Source organism: Bos mutus, chromosome 26 (genome assembly GCF_027580195.1).
Source record: "Bos mutus isolate GX-2022 chromosome 26, NWIPB_WYAK_1.1, whole genome shotgun sequence".
In the NCBI taxonomy this organism is placed as follows: domain Eukaryota; kingdom Metazoa; phylum Chordata; class Mammalia; order Artiodactyla; family Bovidae; genus Bos; species Bos mutus.
The window spans coordinates 14442699-14467290 of record NC_091642.1 but is presented as its reverse complement, the minus strand read 5'-3'; the positions used below and the strand labels follow the sequence as shown (position 1 = coordinate 14467290).

Sequence of the window (24592 nt, the reverse complement as noted above, 5' to 3'; positions counted from 1 at the left end):
CCTCGGGGCCCTGGGGCTCAGCATCCTTGTGGGCAGGTGCTCGGGGCCTCACCTCTCCTTTTTCCTCCCGTAGCCATTCAGCTCTTTGTGCTCCAGCCGTCCCGGGTACAGCCAGAGGTGAGCAGCGGGGCCAGGTGGGCACTGTGGTGGCCGCATGGCCTCTTCTAACTCCTGTTTTCCCAACAGAGCCAGAAGGGGACGCCACTCACCACCCTGCTGAGGGACCCATACATCCTCATCGCTGCAGGTGGGGCTCCCCCAGCACCCCGGCACTTCCCCATCAAGCAGGTGGGGGTGGGTGGTGAGGACCAGTGTTGGTTTTGCTGCTGGAAACATTGCTGCTGCTGCTAAGTCACTTCAGTTGTGTCCGACTCTGTGCGACCCCATAGACGGCAGCCCACCAGGCTCCTCTGTCCATGGGATTCTCCAGGCAAGAACACTGGAGTGGGTTGCCATTTCCTTCTCCAATGCATGAAAGTGAAAAGTGAAAGTAAAGTTGCTCAGTCATATTGGACTCTTCGCGACCCCATGGACTGCAGCCCACCAGGCTCCTCCATCCATGGGAGTTTCCAGGCAAGAGTATTAGAGTGGGGCGCCATTGCCTTCTCCGTGCTGGAAACGTTGGGCTGTAGAAAAACATAAAAGGCACAAAGAGGTCACATATCAGAAGAAATGTTTTTCTTCCGTCGTTGATTTCTGACACAGCCAAGCTGCTTTGTTGTTTTGCATTTGGGGCAAAGATGTCTGAGTCACAGAGATGCCCTCCATGGAGGATTGTTTGGGGCCAAGCTTGTTCGCTGTGTTTGTGTCAGCGGGCATCACTGTTTGGCCTTGGGCTTCCGGAATGGGTCTGTGGGCTCCCTGCAGGCATCTTAGGTGGGTGGTCTGATTTCACCTTGGCATCTGGGAATGGAGACCGACAGCAGGGCACTGGAGGGTGAAGGGGCGCCCCCTTTCCGCAGAGGGTATCCTGTGCAGCAACCAGAAGACATCCTTTGTGTTTTTAGCAGAGAGAGGGTCAAAGGAAGCCGTGGGGTGCTGTGGCTCTTGTGGAGGATAATGGGCTGTATCCATCCAAGTGACCATCCTCCCAGGACCATCCCTGTGACCTGGGCCTGAAACTGCCTCGTGAGAAACTAGTCTTAGGTGGCCTGGGCCTGGACACAGTGGTCAGCAGCAGCCCTTGAGGTCAGGGGAGCCGTGCAGTGTGGGTTCCCTCCTGTTAGGCTTAGGTGTGTCTAAGCAGGGGTCACAGACATGAAGGCTGATTTTTTTATTAATATTTAAAAATTTTTATTGGAGTATAGTTGCTTTATAGTTTTGTATTAGTTTTTGCTGTGTAACAAAGCAAATCAGCTATATATATGTATGTATATACATATATGTATCCCTCCTTTTTTGAAGCAGGCTTGGCAACCCACTCCAGTATTCTTGCCTGGAGAATCCCCATGGACAGAGGAGCCTGGCAGGCTACAGTCCATGGGGTCACAAAAATTCAAACATGACTGGGAGACTAAGCACATCCCTCCCTTTTTGGATTTTTCTTGCCATTTATGTCATCACAGAGCATTGAGTAGAGTTCCCTGTGGTATACAGTAGGTTCTCCTTAGTTATCTATTTTATATATGCATCAATAGTGTGTATACATCTGTGTGAAATCAGAAAAAGTTGGTACAGAGGATCTTATTTACAAAGCAGAAATAGAGACACAGATGTAGAGAATGAACATTTTGTTACCAAGGAGGGGAGGAGCAGGTGGGATGAATTATGAGATTGGGTTGACCTATATACCCAGGCAGACTTGGTTAAGCCGTCTGCCACTGGGTTTGGTTCAAGGGGCATGCATGTGGCCCTGGTCTAGACCTTGTCTGTCAGACCCGTTGACCAAAGGGTAGTAAGCCTACCGTGGTGACCGCCTCCTGGAGGGGGCCTTCTGTGTGCCCCCTGCAAGACACAGAAGACATTCCAGAGCTGGGATTCCCCTGGAGCCCTGGCTGTCTAAGCTGGGGGTGAGGACATGTGTGGTAAGAGGTGAAGGCCCAGAGATGCCACCCTGCACCAGACGTGTGGGCAGGTGTTGCTGCCTGTGACCTTCCTGCCCCTGCCTCTATCTGACCTTCTCTGACCTGTCTTGTTCCTACGTGTCCCCCGACCCGCCATGGAGGAAGTACAGAGACCCAGCCAGCACTCAGTGTCAGGCCATCACAGGTCTGGGCAGCCTGGCCAGGGGGAGGGGTTAGTTGGGAGCCTGGTGTGTCTCCTTTGTCAGTTTATGGAGATGACTGAGTGATGGATGACACAGAGAGGTCAATACCACTGAAGGAAGATTTTGTTAGTTGCGTTTCCCAAGAAAAGGGAGCGTGCCACATTGCTCAGGGCCACATGGGGAACTGGTTTGGTCAGGAGGCAGAAAGGGGCTGGGGAAAGCCCAGGCCAGATCCTGGGGGCTTCTATGTGAATATCAGGGCAGGGTAAGCAGTTTAGGGTTGGCTAATTTCAATAATCCCAGTCTGGGTGCTCTCCCCAGTTCCCTGGGTGAATTTAGGGTGGGGAGGGGGTACTGGTGTCGTGGGTCAGAGTTGCTAAAGAGGGAGCTCAGAAGATGGGCTCTGGTTCACGGGGGAGACAGAGCTTGGCCCTATAGTTAATGTCAAATAGACAAATACAGAATCTAAGGAAACACAAAATAGGTGAGTGAAGGTAGTCCAGCCATTTCAAAATCATTTTTATGTTCTGTCTTTAAATTTACAAAGAATGAAAAAAAATTTTTTTTCATCTGTAAGCACCTTAATTATGGTTGCACGATGTTCTTTGAATCAGAAGTCTAGAAAATTAGAGGATTCACAGTGCACAGCAGAGGAAGCTTTCAGAATAATGCGGACAGCGGTGTGTGTGTGTGTGTGTGTGTTTCCCAAAGGTTCTGCATTTACAAAGGGTTCTGGTTAACACAGTGATGATGGATATTTACCCTATAGGTATAGTTGTTTAAAAAGAAAAATTCCTCACCAGCATATTTGCACCGAGTGCACTGGAATTTCAAGCAACCAGGGGCATCATTAGAAATATCTGTGTGATTGCACAAAGTGTAGGAGCCTCAGGTTGCCTGAGTCTGTGTGTGATCAGTCTGAGCTGCTGAGTGGCCTCAAGCACATTACTTCCCTAATAAATTGGGAAAGTTTAAACCTAGTGATCTCTAAGCCTTTCTCCAGTTCCAAACTTTATGACTCTGAGATGCTAGTTGTCTCAAGTACTTAAAAGAAACAACCCTCCCCACTATCCCCTTGATCTGTTATTCTTACAAAAGTAGATGTTCTGGGTATCTGAGCTGATTGTTCTGGCTGTGGGCACATGGGATTTAGCTGTGTTTGGGAATGGTAGGGGACACTGGAGACCCCAAACAGAAGGACACTAACCCTCTTCCTCCCTTAAAGGCTCCATCTGCTTCGCAAACATGGGGATTGCCATGCTGGAGCCAGCCCTGCCCATCTGGATGATGGAGACCATGTGTTCCCACAAGTGGCAGCTGGGTAAGACTGGGCTGGGCACTTCTGATTCTAGAACTGTTGTCCCCAGGGTAGGTCTCATTATTGTAGCCCTGCTGAGCTGCTGGTGGCAGGATGCTAAAGCGCTTCTTTCTGTTTGACACTTAAGGGGATCAGTGCTTAGGTTAGCAGTGAGCTTTGGGGTTTCTTTCAACTCCAGTTTTTGCATCATGCCTGATAGAGGTGCAGTTAATACAAAGAGCAGAAATGAGAGAGGAAAAAAATGCATTCAGTATTTCCTCATGTTTCTGAAGCTGAACTATTGTATTAAATGTATGTGGACAGCAATCAAATTTATGGAAAAGATAATAACAAGAAACTTAGTTTTATTTTTCAAGGGGGCTTCCCTAGTGGCTCAGTGGTAAAGAATCCACTGGCAGTGCAGGAGATGCGAGTTGGTCCCTGGGTCAGGAAGATCCTCTGGAGAAGGAAATGGCAACCCATTCTTGTATTCTTGCCTGGGAAATCCCATGGACAGAGGAGCCTGGCGGGCTACAGTCCATGGGGCTGCTAAAGAGTCAGACATAACTTAGCAACTAAACAATTTTTAAAAAATTGAAGTATAGTTGATTTACACTTTTTTGTTAGTTTCTGATGTACAGCAAAGTGATCTAGTTATGCATGCATGCGTGCTCAGTCACTCAGTCATGTTTGACTCTTCGAGACTCTGCAAACTGTAGCCCACCAGGCTCCTCTGTCCTTAGAGTTTTCCAGGAAAATTTCGTCCTCCAGATCTTTCCGACCCAGGGATCAAACCTGAGTCTCTTGTGTTTCCTGTATTGGCAGACAGATTCTTTACCACTGTGCCTCCTAGGAAGGCCCAAGCATACATATACATATTCTTTTACACTATGGTTTATTACAGGATATTGAGTATAGTTCTCTGTGCTGTAGAGTAGGCCCTTGTTGTTTATTTTATATGTAGTAATTTGTATCTGCTAAGACCAAACTCCTAATTTATCCCTCCCCCGCCTTCCCTATTCAGCAACTATGTATTTAGTCTTCCATGTCTGTTTCTGTTCCCTAAATGAGTTCATCGGTGTCAAATTTTAGATTCTGCAAATAAGTGGTATCATTTGCTATTTGTCTTTCTCTGAGTTACTCCCTTAGTGTGATAATCTCTAGGTCCATGCATGTTGCTGGAATGGCATTATTTCATTCTTTTTGTGGCTGAGTACTATTCCATTTTATATATATACCACATCATCTTTATCCGTTACAAACTTAGTTTTTAAGAGGATGCATTTTTTAGAGTATTTTTTTATTTATACAGTAATTCATGCTTATTGGTGGCTCCCTTGGTAAGTCAGCTGGTAAAGAATCCGCCTGCAATGCAGGAATCCTGGGTTTGATCCCTGGATTGGGAAGATCCCCTGGAGAAGGGAACGGCTATCCAGTCCAGTATTGTGGTCTGGAGAATTCCATGGACTGTATAGCCCATGGGCTCGCAAAGAGTCAGATATGACTAAGAGACTTTCACTTTTGCTTTCATGCTTATTGTTCAAAACCAAAGTACAGGGAATGAGGAAGTAAAATTTTTTAAAAAATCTCATGCATCTTTCCCCTTCTCCCAGCCCAGTCCTCTGTGACATAACAATTTTGTGTCTTTTCTGGTTCTGTGCCATCTGTATGAAATGCTTGCAAACCCAGCCCGTGTGAAATCTTGTCATTTACATCAACATGTGACCTCTTGTGTTTTCATGCTTCTGTGTCAGAATGGGTAGATTTACTTTTCACAGTTAAATTTTAATTTTTATCAAAATTGCACATGTACATAATTTTTAAGTAAAATATTACACAAGTCGTAGTGAAAAGACAGCAGTCTTTTCTCAGTGCCTTCTCATCTCCAATCCCTTCCTCAAATTTTGTTCGCCCTCAACTCTTTTAGTTGTTTCCTCTGCTAATTCCTTTATGTCTCTTAATAACGTGTGCACCCTTATTTTTTGATTTTCCAATTTCTGACTTGTCCACCAGCTTCCTAATATAATAGATGAAGCTTTAATGGCATTGTTGCTCTACCTGAGAATATCAAACAAACAACTCACATGTTTTCTCATCCTCTGTTCTCCTAAAACAGTTCTCTAACAGGCTTTGTTTACATTGGCTTTCAGTGTTGACATTACTGTGACTGTGTAAATATTGTTCAAAGATGAGCCGTATAGGGTTCTGTGATTATTTCCTTTTAGTGTGTGTGTGGAATCTCGTTCCCCAACCAGGGATTGAACCCAGGGCCCCTGCAGCGGAAGCGTGGAGTCTTAACTACTGGAGTGCTGATAGTTTCTTTCTCTTTTACAAGCTGCCTGTTTTTCCTGTAGGTAGTAATTGCTGTCTTTCCATTTCCTTAGACTCCTGTGTAGCATTTGTGAATATATCCCTCAAACTCTCCTGCAGAGATGAGAGACCCTCTAAATACAGCCAAGTGCATCCACAGACCTATCCTTTCCGTGTTTTTGCTTGTTTGTGGACATCTGTTCTATGTCATTCTGTTTTCCTGCTCCAGTCTAGACTTGTGCTCTAGGCCATCCTGAGACTTTTCTCTTCTAATATCTGGGCATCTTCTTTGCCTCTTCTGTTTCCTGTACCCTCCTCTCCTGCATTCGTCTCTTTGGTTTACATTCTCGTTATGCTGGAACACATTGTCCAGCAGCTTCCTGAGGTAAAAGTTCTCTGGGATCCTGCATATCTGGAAGTGTCTTTACAGAGGAGGGCATGGCACCCCACTCCAGTGTTCTTGCCTAGAGAATCCCATGGACAGAGGAGCCTGCTGGGCTACAGTCCATAGGGTTGCAAAGAGTCGGTCATGACTGAAGCAACTTAGCACACATACATGCATCCTTACCTCAATTTTATCCTGAGTTTGATTGACCTAGTCTGTTTGGGTATATTATTCTTGGTTGGAAATGCTTTTCCTTCAGAATCTTATAAAAAAAATTTTTTTTTGACCACACTGTGTGGCATGTGGGATCTTAGTTCCCCAACCAGGGATCAAACCCACGCTCCCTGCCTTGGAAGCGTGGAGCCCTAACCACTTGACCACCAGGGAAGTCCTCCTTCAGAGTTTTGAGGCCACTGCCCTGTTCTTCTGGCAGCCAGGGTCGCTGCTGAGGAGGCCAGTGTCCTCATTCCCCATCTTCTGCAGGAGCTTGAAGGGTCTTCTGTTTGTCTCTAGGTTTTGAGCACCCACGATGGTGATTGACAGGAGTCTTGTTTTCCTCTGCTCTGCTGGGCGTAGCATGGGCAGCCTCCTCACTTGGGAAACCCCTTCTTTCAGTTCTGGGAAACCTTTTTATATTATTTCTTTAATACTACCCCCCTTCCATTTTCTCTCTGTTCTTTTCTGGTGCTCTGGTTGGTCAGATGTTGGACCCTACATTTTACGCTTTAATTTCTTATCTTGCCTTTCCTGTTTCCACTAATTTCTTCATCTTCATCCTCTGAACTCTACTGAGCTTTTATAATTGGTGTCATCACATCATACATTTGAAGAGTCTTTTCATATTTTCTCTGAGTGGTTTTGTGTGTGTGTTAGGGAGTGGTGATGGGGTTGTTGAAAGAATATCCTCTTACTATTTGGTAGGAAGACTCTCTTCACCTCCTGTTTCAGCCTCCCGTGTCATTATCTGGGGTCTTTGAGCCTCTTCAGTTCAGTTTCTCTCAAGAAACTGTCTCCCTCCAGGTGAACCACTGAGGACGGGGCGGGTGAGGGGGTGGTTCACCCTCTTTGTGGTGGACAGCCTCCACTCTCAGCCTTTCGTTCACAGCACCTGCAGCCTGCAGCTCCTGAGCGTCCTGGGCTCTGAGGCACGAAGGTCTCACTGCTTCTGCCCACTCTGTGTGCGGGTGGAAGGTTCCGGAGCTCTCTGCCGTGTCCCTCGCTTCTCTCCCTCTGTTTGATCTCCCTCTCACTGCATTTTGCTTTTTCATTTTGTTTCTCCTTGAGCAGACAGGGGAGGGTCTATAGTTTTCTCTTATAGTTTTCCTTTACTAAAATTTAAGTGGAATTTAGAAAACCCTGTAGATTCAGTCTGCTCTGTTTAACTGAATCTGGCTTCCCAGATGGCTCAGTGGTAAAGAATCTGCCTCTAATGCAGGAGATGCAGGTTCAATCCTTGGGTCAGGACGATCTCCTGGAGAAGGAAATGGCAACCCACTCCAGTGTTCTTGCCAAGAGAATTCTATGGACAGAGAAGCCTTCTGGGCTGCTGTCCAGGGGTGTCACAAAAGAGTCAGAAATGACTCGGCAACTAAATAACATCATTCCTTTTTTAAATTTAAATACTTATTTATTTATTTGGCTGAGCAGGATCTTCAGCTGTGGCGTGCGAACACTTAGTTGCTACATGTGGAATCTGGATCCCTGACCAGGGGTGGAACCTGGGCCCCCTGCATTGGGAGTGTGGCAGCTTGGCCACTGGACCACTAGGGACGTCCCCATCGTTCCTACTAGTGATTTCTTTCTGTTCTGTGTTATGATTAGACCATACATTTCCCACCTGTCCCTAGCTGGACATTTGGTTTCATTCCAGTTTTTTGCCATTAGGAACCACACTGCAGTGAAATATCCTTTCCATGTATTCCTACTCAAGTTTGAAAGTACCTATCTCTATAGGGCAAATTCCTAAACTTATTATGTTTTGATATTTGGTGGCCTTGCACTAAAACAGGTGTTTTCAGCCTTTCCCCATTGAGTGTATGTGAGAAAGGGGGGGTCTCATATTGATTTATTTCTGCTTTATGAGTGAAATTGAGCACCTTTTCATATGTTTATTATCCATATCTATTCCCTTTACTGTGAATTTCTGATTAATATCCTTTGCCCATTTTTTTCTATTGTTTCATCCTTTTTAAAAAAGTTGTGTTCTTTGTATGTTCAGATATTAATCTTTATCAGATGTTTTGCAAATATGGCCCTTTGTTGTATGTCCTTTGACTTAATAGGTATTCTCAGGGTTTTTTTGTTGTTTTCCTTTTTGTCACTTGGAACATTTAAAATGCCCTGAGTCATATTTAGCAGGCTTCTTCATCATTTCAAGTCAGGTTCAGGAAGGCCTTTCCTATGTCAAGATTATTGTTTCACTGAGTTTCCTTCAATAAATGTGTGAGTTGCTTTTTTTTTGCATTTAACTCTTGGTTTTACAGAGAATGCATTTTTCTGTAAAAGAGTGTGACAAGGACCTGGTGTTACTGTTTTCTTTATAGCCAGCCAGCCCTACAGCCAGGCACCCCTGGAGTCCATCTGATATTTCCCATGTCCAACTTGCTGGAAATGACCGTTTCGTTCTCGGGTCTGTTTCTGGGTTTCTCTCTTGTGTTCCATTTGTCTGCCTGTATCCCCTTGTCAATACCTTACTATTTAATTACTGTAGCCTGAGAATCCTGCTTAATATCTGAAAGACCAGTTCTTGCACATACACATTTCTTCAAGAATTTATCAATTGTCCTTCCTAGAGGTTTAGTTTCTTTTCACGGTTCTTTCACGTTATGTACTGACATCTTCAGATGGAGACTCTCAGTTCTGAATAAGCCCACATTTTTAGAGCCCCCCAACTTTGTCTGGTAGCTCAGCTGGTAAAGAATCAGCCTGCAATACGGGAGACCTGGGTTTGATCCCTGGGTCAGGAAGATCCCCTGGAGGAGGGCATGGCAACCCACTCCAGTATTCTGGCCTGGAGAATCCCCATGGACAAAGGAGCCTGGCAGGCTGCAGTCCATGGGGTCGCAAAGAGTCAGACACAACTGAGTGACTGAGCACAGCACCGCACAGCACTGCCTTCCTTGGGTGAGCTTGCATGCCCCTTGCAGAGGCATCTTCACAAATGCTGCCCTCTGGTTGGGGCTGGTCCCTCATCTTCCAGACTTATTCCAGTTGGCCTGGCCTGGGGACTAGTCCTTTGGGGGTCTGCACTGAATTTCTGTGTTCTTTCATTAAAAAAAAACAAAACAAATCCTTCATTAAAAAGCCCCAAATGGCTAGAAGCTGGGTCGGATGTGGAGAGACTGCTAAAGGGTGTGAGATTTCTTTTGGGGGTGATGAAAGCATTCTGAAATTAAATCTTAATGGTGGTTTCACAGCCCTGTGGATATACTAAAAACCAGTGAACTGTGTACTTTAAAAGGGTATGCAGAATTGTCTGGTCTGTGGATTATGCCACAAAACAAAAACAAAACCAAACCCTCAACAACAAGAGTCATTCAATGAAGGAAGAAAGATTCTGGGAGCTCAGCTAAGGCCAGTTCTCAGCAGAAATCTCACTCTGAACTTCCTGGCTATGGAGATGGCAGAGGAACTGTGGAGGCTCCCCAGGGTCCTAAGGCGAGCTTAGCGCTTCGCAGGAGGCGTGGACTTCTGTCCTCAAGTTAGTGAATAGCAGTTTTGCAAAGGATGAGACGAGCTTCCGTCTCAGTGCTGATACCAGTGGATGACATCATGGGAGGTGTTTTTCTCGGGCTCTTTCCCTCTGGCCTGTGCTGACTGGGGCCTCCAGGGGTCCTCAGGCAGTGCCCTGTGTGTGTGTGGGGAGGCGGGTGGCGCGTGGCTGTGAGTGGAGCTACGTGTTGGCTTTGCACGTGCTCCTGGGCAGAGATGCTGCTCCAGTGTTTCTGTTTTCTCCAATTAACTGACTTATCGCCCTAATTGACCATGTCCTGGCCGTACGCAGGGCTCTTCAGCGGCTTCGCCTTCTTCCTCTCCAGACACGTAAACACAGTCAAGTCTTCCACGTCAGTCAGGGACGCAGGCCATCCGGATTAGATAGCGGGCCACAGGCTGCCTAGATTTCATCAGGAGGACCTCTTGCAGGGCTTATCTCTCCGGCCAGATGGTCCCCCAACCCCATACCTTTCCACCAGTGACCTGGCTCCTTCCTTGCCTCAGAGCTAGATTTGTGTTTCCTTCAGAGAATCAGATTTCTGTTCCCATTTGCAGTGTCATCTCCTGTGGGGTGGGGGGGGATCTCCCCCCACCCCCCACTCTGTGGGCCCTTGGCACCTTGCCGCCCACCTCTCCCGAGCCCCTTGGGCCCCTCCCAGCCAGGTGAGGAGCCCCCAGGCTGGGCCTGTCCCCGAGGTGTGGACCCAGTGACAGGAGGCCGCACAGCTCTTTCCCAGAGGCCTGGCAGCTCTGCCCCTCTGGTCTAGGGTCTTGTGAGGTGGGGGTTGAAGCCCGCTGTTCTTGGCTCTGGAATATGAACCAGGGCTGGTGGGTGGAGATGATGGGAAGGCTTAGGGCTTGGTGTCAGGGTGCCTGCCCTGTCCTAGGAGGTGCCCCTGAAAGGCTGTCTGGAAAGGTAGTCAGTTGCTAGCCATGGTCTCTAAAGCAGAGGTGGATGGCCCCCTCTTGGGACACTGGAGAAGTTCCTCCGTGAGGCCCACTGAGGTCTCTCTGAGTTCCGAGAGGCTGGTTCTGTCGGTGGTGGAGGTGGTGGAGGTCCCAGAAGGCAGAGGATGCAGAGGCTGTCAGAACATGAATCGGGAGCTTGGAGCCTGAGGTCCAAAGAACACGTGTGGCCCTGTATGCACCTTGGAGAGAGAAGGGGGGCCTCTGGGCTCCCGAACATGCACCCTGTCTGTTTCCCCATGGCGCAGGCTGCTGGACCAGTGGGGGCGCCTTCGAAGGATGGCCTTCAGCTCTGTGAAGTGAACATCCTTGCTCAGGGTCTTTCTTCTAAATGGTCAGCTGATTCTGGGCACCTCCTGTGTGCCGCCATGGAGCAAGGCTGCAGGGAGACAGAAGTGCTCCCCGCCCACAGCAGCTTACCGCAGTGTGGGGAAGGTCAGCGTGCCAGGGTGAATGGTGGGTCAGGTGGGGTGAGTGTGGAGTGACAGGGCACAGGGATCGGGCTGGGAGGGCAGGTGCCAAGGCTCTTGGTGCTCCCTTTGCCACGTGATCCTCAAAGCCTCCCTGTGAGGTGTGTGCAGTGGGAGCTGTTGCTGTCTCTGTCTTGAGGTTCAAGTGACCCATTCAAGCCTCAGCTGGTAAATTCCCAGCTGAAATGAACACCTTGCTGCCTGCCTCCTAATTCCATGCTTCTGGCTAGAGAATCATGAAGTTGGTGTTTCCCATCTGAGAGTACAGCTGACCCTTGAACAACGGAGGGGTTAGAAGCACTGACCCTCCACACAGTTGGAAATTCGCTATAATTTATAGTTGCCTTGGTTTCTGTGGTTCCACATGAGTGGATTCACCCAACCATGGGGCGTGTAGAACTGTAGTATTTACTATTGAAAAAAATCTACACGCAAATGGTTCTGAGCAGTTCAAACTCATATTGTTCAAGGGTCAGCTCTGTTTGCCGTCCGTGGAAAATAACGTGTGCTGGCTCCTGGGTTATGCCTGTGTGCTCAGCATCCCAGCTGGTTTGCTGGGGAAGACGTAGCTCACCTGGGGAGTCCCCTGAGCTTGTCTGCATCCCTGCTTTGAAGTTTCGGCTTCAGAGATGCTTCCCATGTTTCACCTAGGGAGTCAGAAGTCACCAGCAAGCCATTCTGGCCAGATGCTGTACCAACCACTTTCTCCAACCTCTGCTCAGGTTCTGGGCCAAATTCAGCCTAGAAGTACATTTTGTTTGGCTGGCACAGGTGTTGGCATGAGGTTTATGCTTTTAAAATACAAATTGCCAACGTGAAAAAATTAGACTTCATGTAAGAATCTGGAGTTCCAACTTTTCTAGAAAAACCAGATCGTCTCATTTGGGGCTTCAGTCCCCCAGGGCAGTCAGCGTCCAGGCAGAATGGCAGCTGTGCCCTTAGGTGGGTCTGGGGGCTCCCCGTTTCCCTTTTGTTTCTCTGATGCTGAAGCAGAGTGTCAGCGGTTCTTTATCACAGTGCCCGTGCTGTCGCTTTTCAGATAGCTTGCGTGCTTTATTCATTAATGCCTCCCTGACGCTCATCCTCAGACAAAGGCCCTCATGATTTCTTACATGACCAGACTAGTTTAGTTCTCTGCTATGCCCCTTCCAGGGTCAGGTTTAAACACCAGCTGCTTTGGGGAGCTTTGCCAGCCACAGACTCTGGTTCCCAGAGCACGGCACTGGTCCCTGAGTGCATCCCCAACTCGGTTCAGATGTCCTCTGATCCTTTGAAGAGACTCTCATGGTGACCAGGACCATGTTGTGGCCATTGTCTTTGCCGCAGCCCAGCACTGAGCTGGGCATGAGCTGCCGGTGATGTTTGCCGTGTCCTGTCACCTCCAGCACTTATGTGGCCACTGTATGTTGCTAAGTGCGAAGGAAATGGTTTCCTGGAACGTGAAATGAGATTGCACTTAATTGTTATTTTCCAGATTATCAAATCTAGAATGATTTGGTTTTAGATTTAGCTCCGGTAAGCAATCACTGTTGAAGTCCCTTCTGTTCTGGGAAGCTTGGCCTTTCTGGAGGTTTTTTTTTTAATTAATTTTTATTGGATCATAGTTGCTTTACAATGTTGTTTTAGTTTCTACTGTACAGGAAAGTGCAACCTACTGTATGTTTCCATATATCCCCTTTTTTTATTTCCTTCACTACTGTGTATCTGAGGCTTTGATGGCTTGTGTTAGTGCCTGTGGGGGAGCAGTGGAAGCCACTGTGTCTTTGGAGAGGTAAGATCACACTTGCTGCTCGTGTGCTGGTGAGCTGCCTGTACAAGGAGGACTCTGGCCCTGGGCCTTTGGAGTGAGTGGGGACCTGCTGAACATTTATGCAGTCAGATGATTGGGAACAAAGCAACATTTACCACTTGTGGGCAAGGCTTAGGAACCAACCTGGTATTTCTGGATTTCAAGGGGAAACACCAAAAGTATGAAAAGTTTGAAAAGCCATCTTTGGAAATGAGATTGTCCTGTTGTCCTAAGGATGGATTGAAGCCAGATGGAGCTGATGTGGACAAATGCCCTGGCCAGCAAGCGTGGGCTGGCTTGAGTAGGCTTTCCTGTTCAAGGCAGAGAGGTATGTTCAAGGCAACCATTGCCCTTGTCAGCTGTGAACTCAGCTTGGGGCTTGCAAAGTTCCTCTCCTGGGAAAACATGAAACTGTCAGTTACATAGCATTTGGCCACAAAAAACTGACCACATATTTATTTACTTATTTATCTGGCATGGACACATGTCCATAAAGGTAACTGGAAGCAGAATGGGGCTTCTCTAGTGGCTCAGTGGTAGAGAATCCACCTGCCATTTTAGGAGACGCGGGTTTGATCCCTGGTTCGATCCCTGGAGGATCCCACATGCCACGGGACGACTAAGCCCGTGTGCCACTCCTGAGCCTGTGTTCTAGAGCCCAGGAACTGCAACCGCTGAAGCCTGTGGGCCCTAGATCCTGTGGTCCCCAACAAGAGAGCCACTGCAAAGAAGAGTAGCTCCACTCGCTGCAACTAGGGAAAAGCCTGACCAGCAATGAAGACCCGGTATAGCCAAAAATAAATAAATAAATCTTAAAAAAAAAAAAAAAAGCAGGCTGTAGAACCGTAGGTATACTACTAATTTTTTTTCTTTAAAGGCACAAAACTGTGCTTACGCATTTATTTATGTACATAGAACTTGCAAGGGAAAACAACTGTGGGATTATCTGAGCGATGGAACGTGGGAGAATGTTAATGTTTTTTTCCTTTGTGCTCATCTGTGCTCCTGACTTTTGTCAGTGCCTGTGTCTTTGCTCTGCTGTACACATACGAAAGGAGGAACCGGGAGCAGATAACCACCACTGCTCACTGCCTGTGTGGGGTGGCAGCTGGCAGCTCCGCAGCCAGGAGCTGTCACTCTCATCCACCCCAACTCCCCTGGTAAAACCCGCCACCAGGCAGAGGTGGGGGTGAGATGAAGCCCACGATAGAGGGAGGAATCTCATTTCTGGAGTGTGGAGGCGGCTGGCGGCTTCGTGTGGACGGATAAGCTGTGTGGAGTCCAGACTAGCTCCATCAGACACCGGATATTAGCTGCTTGGGTGCAGGTCCCAGGGCTTCATTTCCTCAGCTCTCATCACAAGCGTGGTGCCTCACAATTATTAGTTTTTCTCACACGTGACTGATATCTGTACTGATAAGGTGTCCCTTTCATAAATTTACAGGCGTGGCTTTCTTGCCAGCTAGCGTCTCTTATCTCATTGGAACCAATGTTTTTGGGATCCTCGCACACAAAATGGGGAGGTAAGATGAAATGAAACAACCCAACACTGACTCTGTTACAGTAACGAACTTACTTTAAAAAAATTCCAAGTGTTTCTAGTTTCACTACTGTTAGAAACTTTCACTACTATAAACTGTTATTTCCACTGAAAACCTGGATGGTGGGGGTGGAGAATCATTTCTTAATGGTGCTTTTTTGTTTTTTGACAGATGGCTTTGTGCTCTTCTAGGAATGATAATTGTTGGAATGAGCATTTTATGTGTGAGTAAAAGATGGTATTTGGGGGAAAAAAAAAAAAGATGACGTTTGGCAGGTGGAAATAACCTGTAAATGAAACTTTTGCTTTGGGCAAGAGTCACCAACAAATACAGCAGTTTGAAGTTTGTTGACACTTAGTTTTATTAATCTTCCATTTTCTTCTCATTTTTTATCATATTAAAAACTTCAGACAAGATTCTCCAAAGGGTTTATCTTTATTTTACGTCAGTTGGAAATTACTTAGAATGTTTTATTACACTGTTTTTATTTCACCTTGTTCCCCTCTCCCTGTGCATCTGAAACATTACAGTGTCTTGAACACTTCAGGGCAACCAGCCAGAAACAAGATGTTTTTCTAGAATAAAACATCTTCTACCAAAGGCTAATATCTACCCCAAATGAGACCTTCTGGTTCTTTTAAAAAATGGAGTATGGGCGCTTCGCTGGTGGTCCAGAGGCTAAGACTTTGCCCTCCCAGTGCAGTGGGCCTGGGTTTGATCCCTCGTCAGGGAACTAGATCCTACATGTAGCAACTAAGCGTTCGAACGCTGCAGCTGAAGATCCCGCATGCTGCAACTCGGACCCAGTGCAGCCACATAAATAAAAATAACTATTAAAAAAATGGAGTGTAGACTAGGCTGAACTTTCACATATGGAAGTGAACTAGCTTTTCGTGGTGGTCACAAAACCCATTTCAACTCTATTAAAGATTTGGAGGGTCCTCTTCTGCCCAAACCCTGTCTTGCGCCCTCCTCCTAATTCCTTCAGAAAGGAACACACATAACTGGCCAGAGAAAACCTGTCTTTAAGACTTTCTGTGATAATTCAGAATTGAATAGCATGTTCTTTTGGCATAACATGTATTTCCTCTTACAGATTCCTCTTGCAAAAAACATCTACGGACTCATAGCTCCCAACTTTGGAGTTGGTTTTGCAATTGGTAAGCCACCGGAGCCTTGGGCCTAAATTTAAACCTTTGTTTTCCCAGTACCAAGAAAGAGTTCCTCAACTTCCCTGGCAGTCCAGTGGTTAGGACTCTTGTACTTTTACAGCAAGGGCTTGGGTTCAACTCCTGGTTGGGGAACTAAGATCTTGCATGCTGCACTGTGTGGCCAAAATAAACAAACAAACAAAAAAGAAAGAGTTCTTACTTGGGCAGAATTCAGTTCAGTTCAGTCACTCAGTCGTGTCCGACTCTTTGTGACCCCATGAATCACAGCACGCCAGGCCTCCCTGTCCATCACCAACTCCCGGAGTTCACTCAGACTCACGTCCATCAAGTCAGTGATGCCATCCAGCCATCTCATCCTCTGTGGTCCCCTTCTCCTCCTGCTCCCAATCCCTCCCAGCATCAGAGTCTTTTCCATTGAGTCAACTCTTCGCATGAGGTGGCCAAAAGTACTGGAGTTTCAGCTTTAGCATCATTCCTTCCAAAGAAATCCCAGGGCTGATCTCCTTTAGAATGGACTGGTTGGATCTCCTTGCAGTCCAAGGGACTCTCAAGAGTCTTCTCCAACACCACAGTTCAAAAGCATCAATTCTTCAGTGCTCAGCCTTCTTCACAGTCCAACTGTCACATCCATACATGACCACAGGAAAAATCATAGCCTTGACTAGACGGACCTTTGTTGGCAAAGTAATGTCTCTGCTTTTCCATATGCTATCTAGGTTGGTCATAACTTTCCTTCCAAGGAGTAAGCGTCTTTTAATTTCATGGCTGCAGTCACCATCTGTAGTGCTCAATCTAAAATTTCTAGATGCTTGACAGGAGGCTGCGGCAGCTTAGCTCATGTACAGTTTGTAGATTGTCCACAGACACTGGCTTTCAGGAACTAGTCATTTATTTCCTGAAAACCAGTATTGCAAAAGCCTGATATTTACAGAAGCAAAACGACACTCCACTGCTGAGCCTGGGCAAACAGGAGAACTGCTTACTCAGAATCCATCTGTTTGGGCTCATATCTATGCACAGACTTTCTCATATGAGGCTGGGGGACAAAGGCTTCACATGTAGTTTTCAATAAGGCCTGGTACAGAAAAGGTAGACTGATGTACTGATGACCAGCTGTACTGCGGGAATTTTCACAAGCAAAGGGGACAAGTCTTTGGAGCAGTGTGAGGTACAGTAAATAATGTGTTAGGAAAAACCTCGTTCATATTTTAGATAAATAGCACATGCTTGTTTCTCACTTATAATATACAGATTAATCATGAAAAGGTGAATCTGTCGCAGAGTAAAGGCAGAAGTTGGATCTTTGGTAAAGTAGAGAGGATGGAGCCTTTGCTGACCCCTTAGACCAGGCTAGGTTATCCCAGCTTATGTGCATACATATACATATACACATACACGTACATATGTGTATACATACACATAGCTTCTCACAGCGCCTTCATAACATCACTCACAATCATAATTTATTTTTCAACTCTGCTCTGTTCACCCTTATCCCAGCACCTTGCACATTTCAGGTGATCAGCACGTATTAGTTGAATGCAAGAAATTTCCCTTACCCTCCTGCCTCTGTAGGGGTGCAGGTGAGGGATCTGATGTTTGAATGCCCTTCCAGGTGTGTTCACAGCCATCATCTAATTCAGCCAATCATTATCATCTCCATTTTATCCATGGGGAGAGTGACGTTCAGAGAGATAAGGCATGACGATGCTCAACCACCCAGGGGTTTGGATTTAGAACTCCGAATACACACATCCTTTCTTTATGCTTCCTGTTCCCTGACTATTCTAGAGACCAGAGGTTCTAATACAGGTCTTGGCAGTGGTGATGGTTTTTGGTGTTTTAGCCAACTAAAGGAGCAAACCTCTTTTGATTTTAGTTTCCTGAGTAGGGCCGGGCAATCCCTCAGACTCTTTCCTGTTCTGGTTCCTTCTGATTCTCTCTATGCTTCCCAACTTTAACTCTCATAATCTAAGAGTGAGGCCAAGCTGTGGGTGGGGAGGAGGCTGGGTGAGGCATGTAGTGTACCCACTCCTTGAGGGCAGAGGACAATGTGGACCAGAAAATAGTCTATCAGGAAAGCACCCACAGGAAGCAGGCTCAGGCTCAGGCTCAGGCTCAGTAACCAGCATCCCTCCGGGTCTGCAGAATGGCAGGCAAGCCCCTAGAGGACTGGGTACCATCTACCAGACAGTGGAGGACAAGATGAGGCAAGGCAGGGAACAGGCAAATAGTAGTCTGAGTTCCAGTCCCAGCCTCAGGCACCTTTAGTCTGTCTTCAGTGAAAGGTCTGTTGTAGGGAGTTTGCCTCAAGACTTGGCAGACAGCAGTGAAGAATCTTGGTAGGGTTGTAAGGTTAGGACACAGTCATTGACGTTCAGCCCACTGTTGGTTTCCATCAGTTTTCTGTAGACTGTCTGTGTTCCCTGACTGTCCACAGGCATGGTGGATTCATCAATGATGCCCATCATGGGCTACCTGGTTGACCTGCGGCACGTGTCGGTCTATGGGAGTGTGTACGCCATTGCCGATGTTGCGTTTTGTATGGGATATGCCATAGGTAAGGACGTTGGGTTTCCAAAAGAACTTTTTCTTCTCAGTACACCACTGATAATGCCTACTGAAAATTATTTCAACTTTTGCCTCTTTCTGCCTACATCTAATTCTCTGTTTCCTGAAAGGTCCTTCTGCTGGTGGGGCTATCGCAAAGGCAATTGGATTTCCATGGCTCATGACAATTATTGGAATAATTGATATTCTTTTTGCTCCTCTCTGCTTTTTTCTTCGAAGTCCACCTGCCAAGGAAGAAAAAATGGTAAGAAAAATTTTAGGATGCAGTTAAGTGTTTCTTGATCAGTTTAGCATGGTCTTCTGGCTGGTGGCTTAAGGCTTGGTTCTAAAATATATTTCTACTCCTTTTGAACAGAACTCCCCAAATATAAATTGTAAGAGTTTCTTTTTAGTTTATACCATGTGGAGCAGATACTTCTTTGACTGTATCAAGCATTATGTTTATACATTTGAAGAGTGAAATAATTTTCGTACATAGATTAGCTGTCAGTATAGATCTCTGTCAACCAAATATAAACATAGATTTATATTGAAAATTAACAATTAAATTTTCAAAGATTCTTGAAATCTTGAACATAACTGTTTTACCTCCTGTGCTTACTCTTAAGATCAACCGTTTTTGGTCCTGTTTGCTTTTCTGCTAACCCTCACAGTTTTCAGTAGTAGCGTCTTAGTCTTTACTGCATAAGACTCTGGAGATGGTTTTAATGTTGGTAATAGACACTTATGGAAAAACATTGTTTTATGTACCTTTGGGCACATGTGAGCACATCTTTATAACGTTTAAGTTAATAATTTCATGACCAGAATCCTAGCTATAGGCAAGATATAGTATTGAATATAAAGTGTTCCCCTTTTGAACAAATTCAAACTTATCAATTCTAAATTTGAATTTTGAAATGCATCAGTCATTTTACCCTTTCCAAGAAGTGTTCATACCTGGTGCTGCTGCTGCTGACTTTTTTTAAACGTCCGATGCTGGTGGACATTCATCTGGTTAAAAGAAGAGGGCCTTAGATTAAGAGCGAATGAGAGAAACAAGGCCGGGGAAGATGGTATTTTTTTGTTTAATAATGGATGTGAGGTTCCCTTGCACTGTGCTCTTGGGAATACGTCAGAAGTTCTCCATGATGTTTGAACTGAAATGGGTTTTAAGGTTTTGGCATTTCTTAATTGCCCCCTTCATGATCTTCCCCAAACAGCAGGTTTAAAGACAGACACAGACCCTGAAGTTGGGTCGTGTGTAGTCTTTGTTTTGGGCATTTGGGGCATTTATTAAGATGTTCAGTATATTTAAGAAGTGTATCCAGCACTGAGCACTGGTCTTGTGCCCTTTATTATATATGATTTAAGTAGGTATCTTTGAATTACTCACACCTATCTGACTCTTCCTCTTGCTGATGCCTCGCCAGCTCCGAACAACTTTCCCGTCTCTCTCAGGGCACTTCCTGTTTTCCAGCCTGGTCATCTGAGTTCCCTGGCCACGTTTGTCCAACCCCAGCAGAGTTCCTTGGCCTCCCTCAGGGTCAGGAAATTCTCTGTGCAATCACAGAAAATAGTTCTTGTTCTGTAGCCACCATATCAATCTGATTAAGGCTGAATGAAGATTACTCCCAACCCTATTTAACAACAACAACAAAAAATCACCTACAAATGATTCTGTCACCCAGGAAACTGTGCAAGACTCAGGAGGTAGTGCAGGGCCCTGGAGCTGAGCTGTCTCTCTCATAGGAAGACGATTTAGCCTTGACCTTACAGGGTGGTTTGAGGATTCAGTGAAGGAATCCCAGCAGAGTGTGACCCCCATGTCTGCACACAGTAAATGCTCAATAAGTTGTCACTAGTTTCCACATAACCCCACTCTCCTTTCTTGCTCTTACCTAACTCTGATGCACTCTGTCAGCCCAGCAGTCCCTCAGGTCCCTCCCTCTCTTCTCTCTGTGAGATAAGACTCATAACCCAGCGCTGCCCAGTGGGCTTCCCTTGCCGAGCAGACGTTAGTGGCTACTGTGTTATCCGTTTGTCAGTAACAGCTTCGAGGGCTTATCTGAGGTCTTGGAGGAAGTGGGTGAGGTCAGGGGACCAGTTCCCACTCTGGGGTCCACACTTGATGGGCAGAAGGCCTCTGTGCCTCTTCCCACACTTAAACCAAGGCTTTAGTTCATTTAAAAAGAAAAGCGCTGAAGGAAGTGGAAGAGACAATCCTGAAAGACAAAGTGATAAGAAGGGCCAGGCTTCCAGAAGCTACTTCCACTGTAAAATGTCCCTTAATAAGTGCCTAGCAAGATGAATCATTGAAAACCAGAGAGAATGTGTGTCTCCCTGCCCATAATTGATGCCTGTAATTGAAGGCATCATGTCAGATCCATTTGAGGGGCACAATGGTGACATGGGAAGGTGGCAGCCAATAGCCGCTGCCTACTCACTGTGCAGGCAGGAAGCAGCCGATAGCACCAGGTGATGAGAGGGAGCGAGGGCAGGAAGCAGTGCATGCCAGGGCGGACAAACGATTGATTACCACCCACTTGAGAAAATCCAATACCGCCAAGTGCTGGCATTCAGGATCAGCAGTTACCAAGTGCAGGGGACAGGAGAGCCAGAAGGCGTACAAGTCTTAGCAAGTAATTCCTTCATTAGGAAGCATTCTGATTAAGTGGTGTGTGGACTTAAGCTCGAAAAGGAAAGTTCGAGTGCCATTTTATGGTTCCCAAGTCATCCAATCATGAACCAGTTTGTGAGCACCTGAGTTTTGCTTTCATTTGGTTTATTGGATTTCTGGGATTTTGTTTGTTTGTTTGAAATCAGTGTTATCAATATAGGCAGAGAGAAAAGCCTGTTACTCTAGTCCCTCTGCAGGTATAAGAAACACCAGCTCTGTCATTTGAGGGAACTGCGTTCCACTTATAGGAGATCGATTGTAGCCTCTGGCTCTGAGTAGCCAGTGAGGAAACTGGGTTCTGGAATGGACTTTTATTTTTTCAGGTTAAAATTTTTTTAAAGATAGGGCACATTTCCTAGGTCTCAATGGACATGAGTTTGAGCAAACTCCAGGAGATGGTGAAGGAAGGGAGCCTGGCGTGCTGCAGTCCATAGAGGTGCAAAGAATCATGACTTAGCGACTAAACAATTTAGGTCTTACTCTTCAAGTTTCTAATTGTTGCTCAGACAAGAAAGTAGGCGATTTGAGGACTGTAGCTTGCTTTTACTGGCTGATCCTGATGCAAAACCATCTTTTTTTTTTTTAAAGATAATGTGGTAAATAACTCTTTTCGAGCACACAGGAGCCCTGGTATCTTTCAATGTCTTGAAGTCTGGAACTCTTGCATTTTAATGCTTTGATGGTTTCACTGTCCTAGCTTCATATTTATATTTACACTTCACTTGGTCCAGCATGTTTTCACTGCTTTGGAAATCCTGACTCTATGGTGTCTGATATGAAACCAGGTATTTGGCAGGACTGGAGCTCAACTCTCAGGAATGGGCTTTGCTCTGGATACAAATGACAATCCCCTGCACCCCCCCCTTTTCTACTTCACTTGAGGGTCAAACACACCTTTCTCCCCACACAGCAGTGCACGGAAGACTGCTCTAGTTACCAGGCTGCCCCCCAGGCCCCTCTGTACGCGTCCCTCATGCCCGTGACTTACCCACTTGATGCTGTTCACGCCTCTCTTATCATGGCACTTTTGGACTATCACATGCCATCTGGCTTAATCTTGTATAACTTAAAAAAAAAAAGATGGCACAATAAATCTTTCAAAAAAGTGTCCAGAAGCCAGTAAGCTAGGTTTTAAAAGTTACAAATGATCTTTTAAGAAAGAAAACTCCTTTACCTGGTACAGGTAGTGTCAGCAAATGCAGTTGGGTTAATTGATAAGTTCTGAACACTGCCAAATAATTGGTCTGACCGAACGTCTTCCCTTGCAGTGCAGTTTTTAAATTGGGTCCCTGTTACGTGCCCAGTGCTAGGTTCCAGCAGTCCTTAAGTCTATATAGCGCATAGTGTGATGGTGGACTAGCCAGGGGAGCGGCCTTTGTGGTAAGGAAGAAGGATGGCCGTCCTTTGCAAGGCTGGCTCTCCACCTGTGGGCCTGGGGTTAATAAGGCCTCTTGCCTGGCATTCAGGACCCTACAGTCTGGATCTGGTTGGTCTTTCCTGTGATGTGGTCTCACTGTACCTCAATATCAGATCTCAGGGTTGGCAGGAGGGTGGGGGAAAAGGCAGGCTGCTTTATTCCTGCAAGCTTCAAGTCCACTCCTATCTTCTCCATGTGCTTTCCCCAAGCACTTAACTCCCAGTCAGCACTCTGCCCACAAACCCTCTGGAACCGTCACTTGTGTGCAGTGAGGTTCCTAAGTTGCTGGAGAGGACCTGAAAGGCACTGAAACACACATTTGATAGGTGCCCAGTAAGCTGTCGTCAGCCGTGTGACCCTGCTTTGTCCCAGAAGATGCCACACATAAGTCGTGTGGTGTTTCTCACACATGTTGACACGAGTGTCACTAAGGGTAGGAACCTGGGATTCGATGTTTAACCTGCCCCATCGAGTGATCCTTGGGCATGTTTCTTTGAGGATTGTGACTCCAGAGGCAAGACATGGAGCTCTTGATGGCTAAAGCTTTTGTGTTACAAGCACACACCCATGTGACAAGAAGGGTCCTGACGTCTATCACTTCAGTTACTTACTTTTAAAAAATTGAGCTCTTCATGAGGTCCATGTATCACTTCGCTTGGCAAGAAGCATAATAATAATGAAAAAAAAAAAAAAAAAAACTAGAGTTGAATTTGCAGCTGACAATTTGAGCTGGCAGCCTAACTTAGAGAGTCACGGAAGTCCTTATCATCACAGGCCACATGGCAGATCATTTTAGAATTTCTTGGGAAATGATAAATGGGTAAAGGGCTAAGTGGAGACACAGAAGTTTATCAAATCTGTGGGACAAGAACTGGGAGGAGCAGCTGACAAGTGCCAAGATAGGTTGCAATAGGCCAACAGAAGATTAATTTAATCCAGATGAATGTTGCCATTTAGATTTTCAAATGCACAAAAAGGCATTGGCGGGATAGCTTACGTGGAGGGAAAAGGAAAGACAAGCCTGGTGAGAGAATTCATTTCAGTTGCACCCAATGTCATGCTCTGCACCCCTGGCTGTCCTGTGGGGCGTCACCAGAGCGGATGCTGGCACAGGCTGCTTGGGCTTGATCCACCCCATTTAGCCATACATCTTTTGGTCAAGGTCTTTGACCCCTGTGCCTACACAGAGGGTGATCAAGCTATCACACAGGGCTATTGTGGAGTAGAGGTGTATTGAAAATGCCTAGCACAGTCTTGGCATGATAAACCCCATCTCTATACTCAAGACTACGTGCTTGGTCCGTATACTTCCAGGAGGAATAATGACTATAGTGCTTATCAACTGAGGATCAATTGATCTTTAAAAGGTTTTTGTTACAATAAGGGAGCACATAGAATTTTTATGTGTATGGGAGAAACATACTTTTTATTAATAAAACACACTTGAGCAAGAAGAGGCCAGCCAGGACTTGGGAAGACATCCTTCCGAGATGTCATATTTAAAGATAAGGGCCCTATGATGCTTAATCCAGGGAAATCAAAGGGGCCATACCTGTGGCCTTAACTAAGGAGGATCCGCCCACCCTAAGTATAAACTAAACCCAACCTAAATACCCCTTTATTCGTAGCTTATAGGTTCCTCCAAATCGACTTAGGGTCCCTGGCAGATGTAATAGGAACACTGCAGAGACTGCTTCTGCTGCCTCCTCCTGCCTGGAATGTTCACTCTAGAACTCCAGGTCTTCTAGGCCAGGCATCTGGCAGTGGCACCAAATTACTGGTTGGTTAATATTGGGTGGCACTGTAGGAAGTTGTCAAGCTATTAATGCTTCGTCTTAAGCAGTCTCTGCCTTCCTTTGTGAATCAGTGAGTTAATGTATCTGCACCTGCTCTCTCTTAGGCTATCCTCATGGATCACAACTGCCCCATTAAAACAAAAATGTACACGCAGAACAGCAGCCAGTCGCATCCGATAGGTGAGGATGAAGAATCTGAAAGTGACTGAGACCCGCAAAAGTCCTCCAAGTACCTAATTGTATAAAAGTGTTTCCAGTGAAATGACTCATCCAGAACTGTCTTAGTCATACCACTCATC

The 24592-nt window shown here is 46.1% G+C and overlaps 1 protein-coding gene and 1 long non-coding RNA gene across 2 annotated transcripts in view; one reads left to right on the top strand and one right to left on the bottom strand.

Moving 5' to 3' along the window:
- Nucleotides 1–24556, top strand: part of SLC18A2 (solute carrier family 18 member A2) — a 38614-nt gene extending 14058 nt beyond the window's left edge. Inside the window, exons 8-16 of the mRNA XM_070363782.1 lie at nucleotides 74–117; nucleotides 187–247; nucleotides 3432–3527; nucleotides 14582–14660; nucleotides 14850–14901; nucleotides 15775–15838; nucleotides 18291–18410; nucleotides 18532–18665; nucleotides 24398–24556. Coding sequence (XP_070219883.1) covers nucleotides 74–117; nucleotides 187–247; nucleotides 3432–3527; nucleotides 14582–14660; nucleotides 14850–14901; nucleotides 15775–15838; nucleotides 18291–18410; nucleotides 18532–18665; nucleotides 24398–24502 — 755 coding nt within the window. The 3' untranslated portion in view covers nucleotides 24503–24556. The remainder of the gene's footprint in view (nucleotides 1–73; nucleotides 118–186; nucleotides 248–3431; nucleotides 3528–14581; nucleotides 14661–14849; nucleotides 14902–15774; nucleotides 15839–18290; nucleotides 18411–18531; nucleotides 18666–24397) is intronic.
- Nucleotides 15010–22045, bottom strand: LOC138985825 (uncharacterized). Its single transcript, XR_011462787.1, has 3 exons — nucleotides 19797–22045; nucleotides 19361–19414; nucleotides 15010–18645 (listed from the first exon to the last, which is right to left on the bottom strand). It is a non-coding gene; the product is annotated as an uncharacterized lncRNA (long non-coding RNA).
- Nucleotides 24557–24592: the final 36 nt, after the last annotated feature.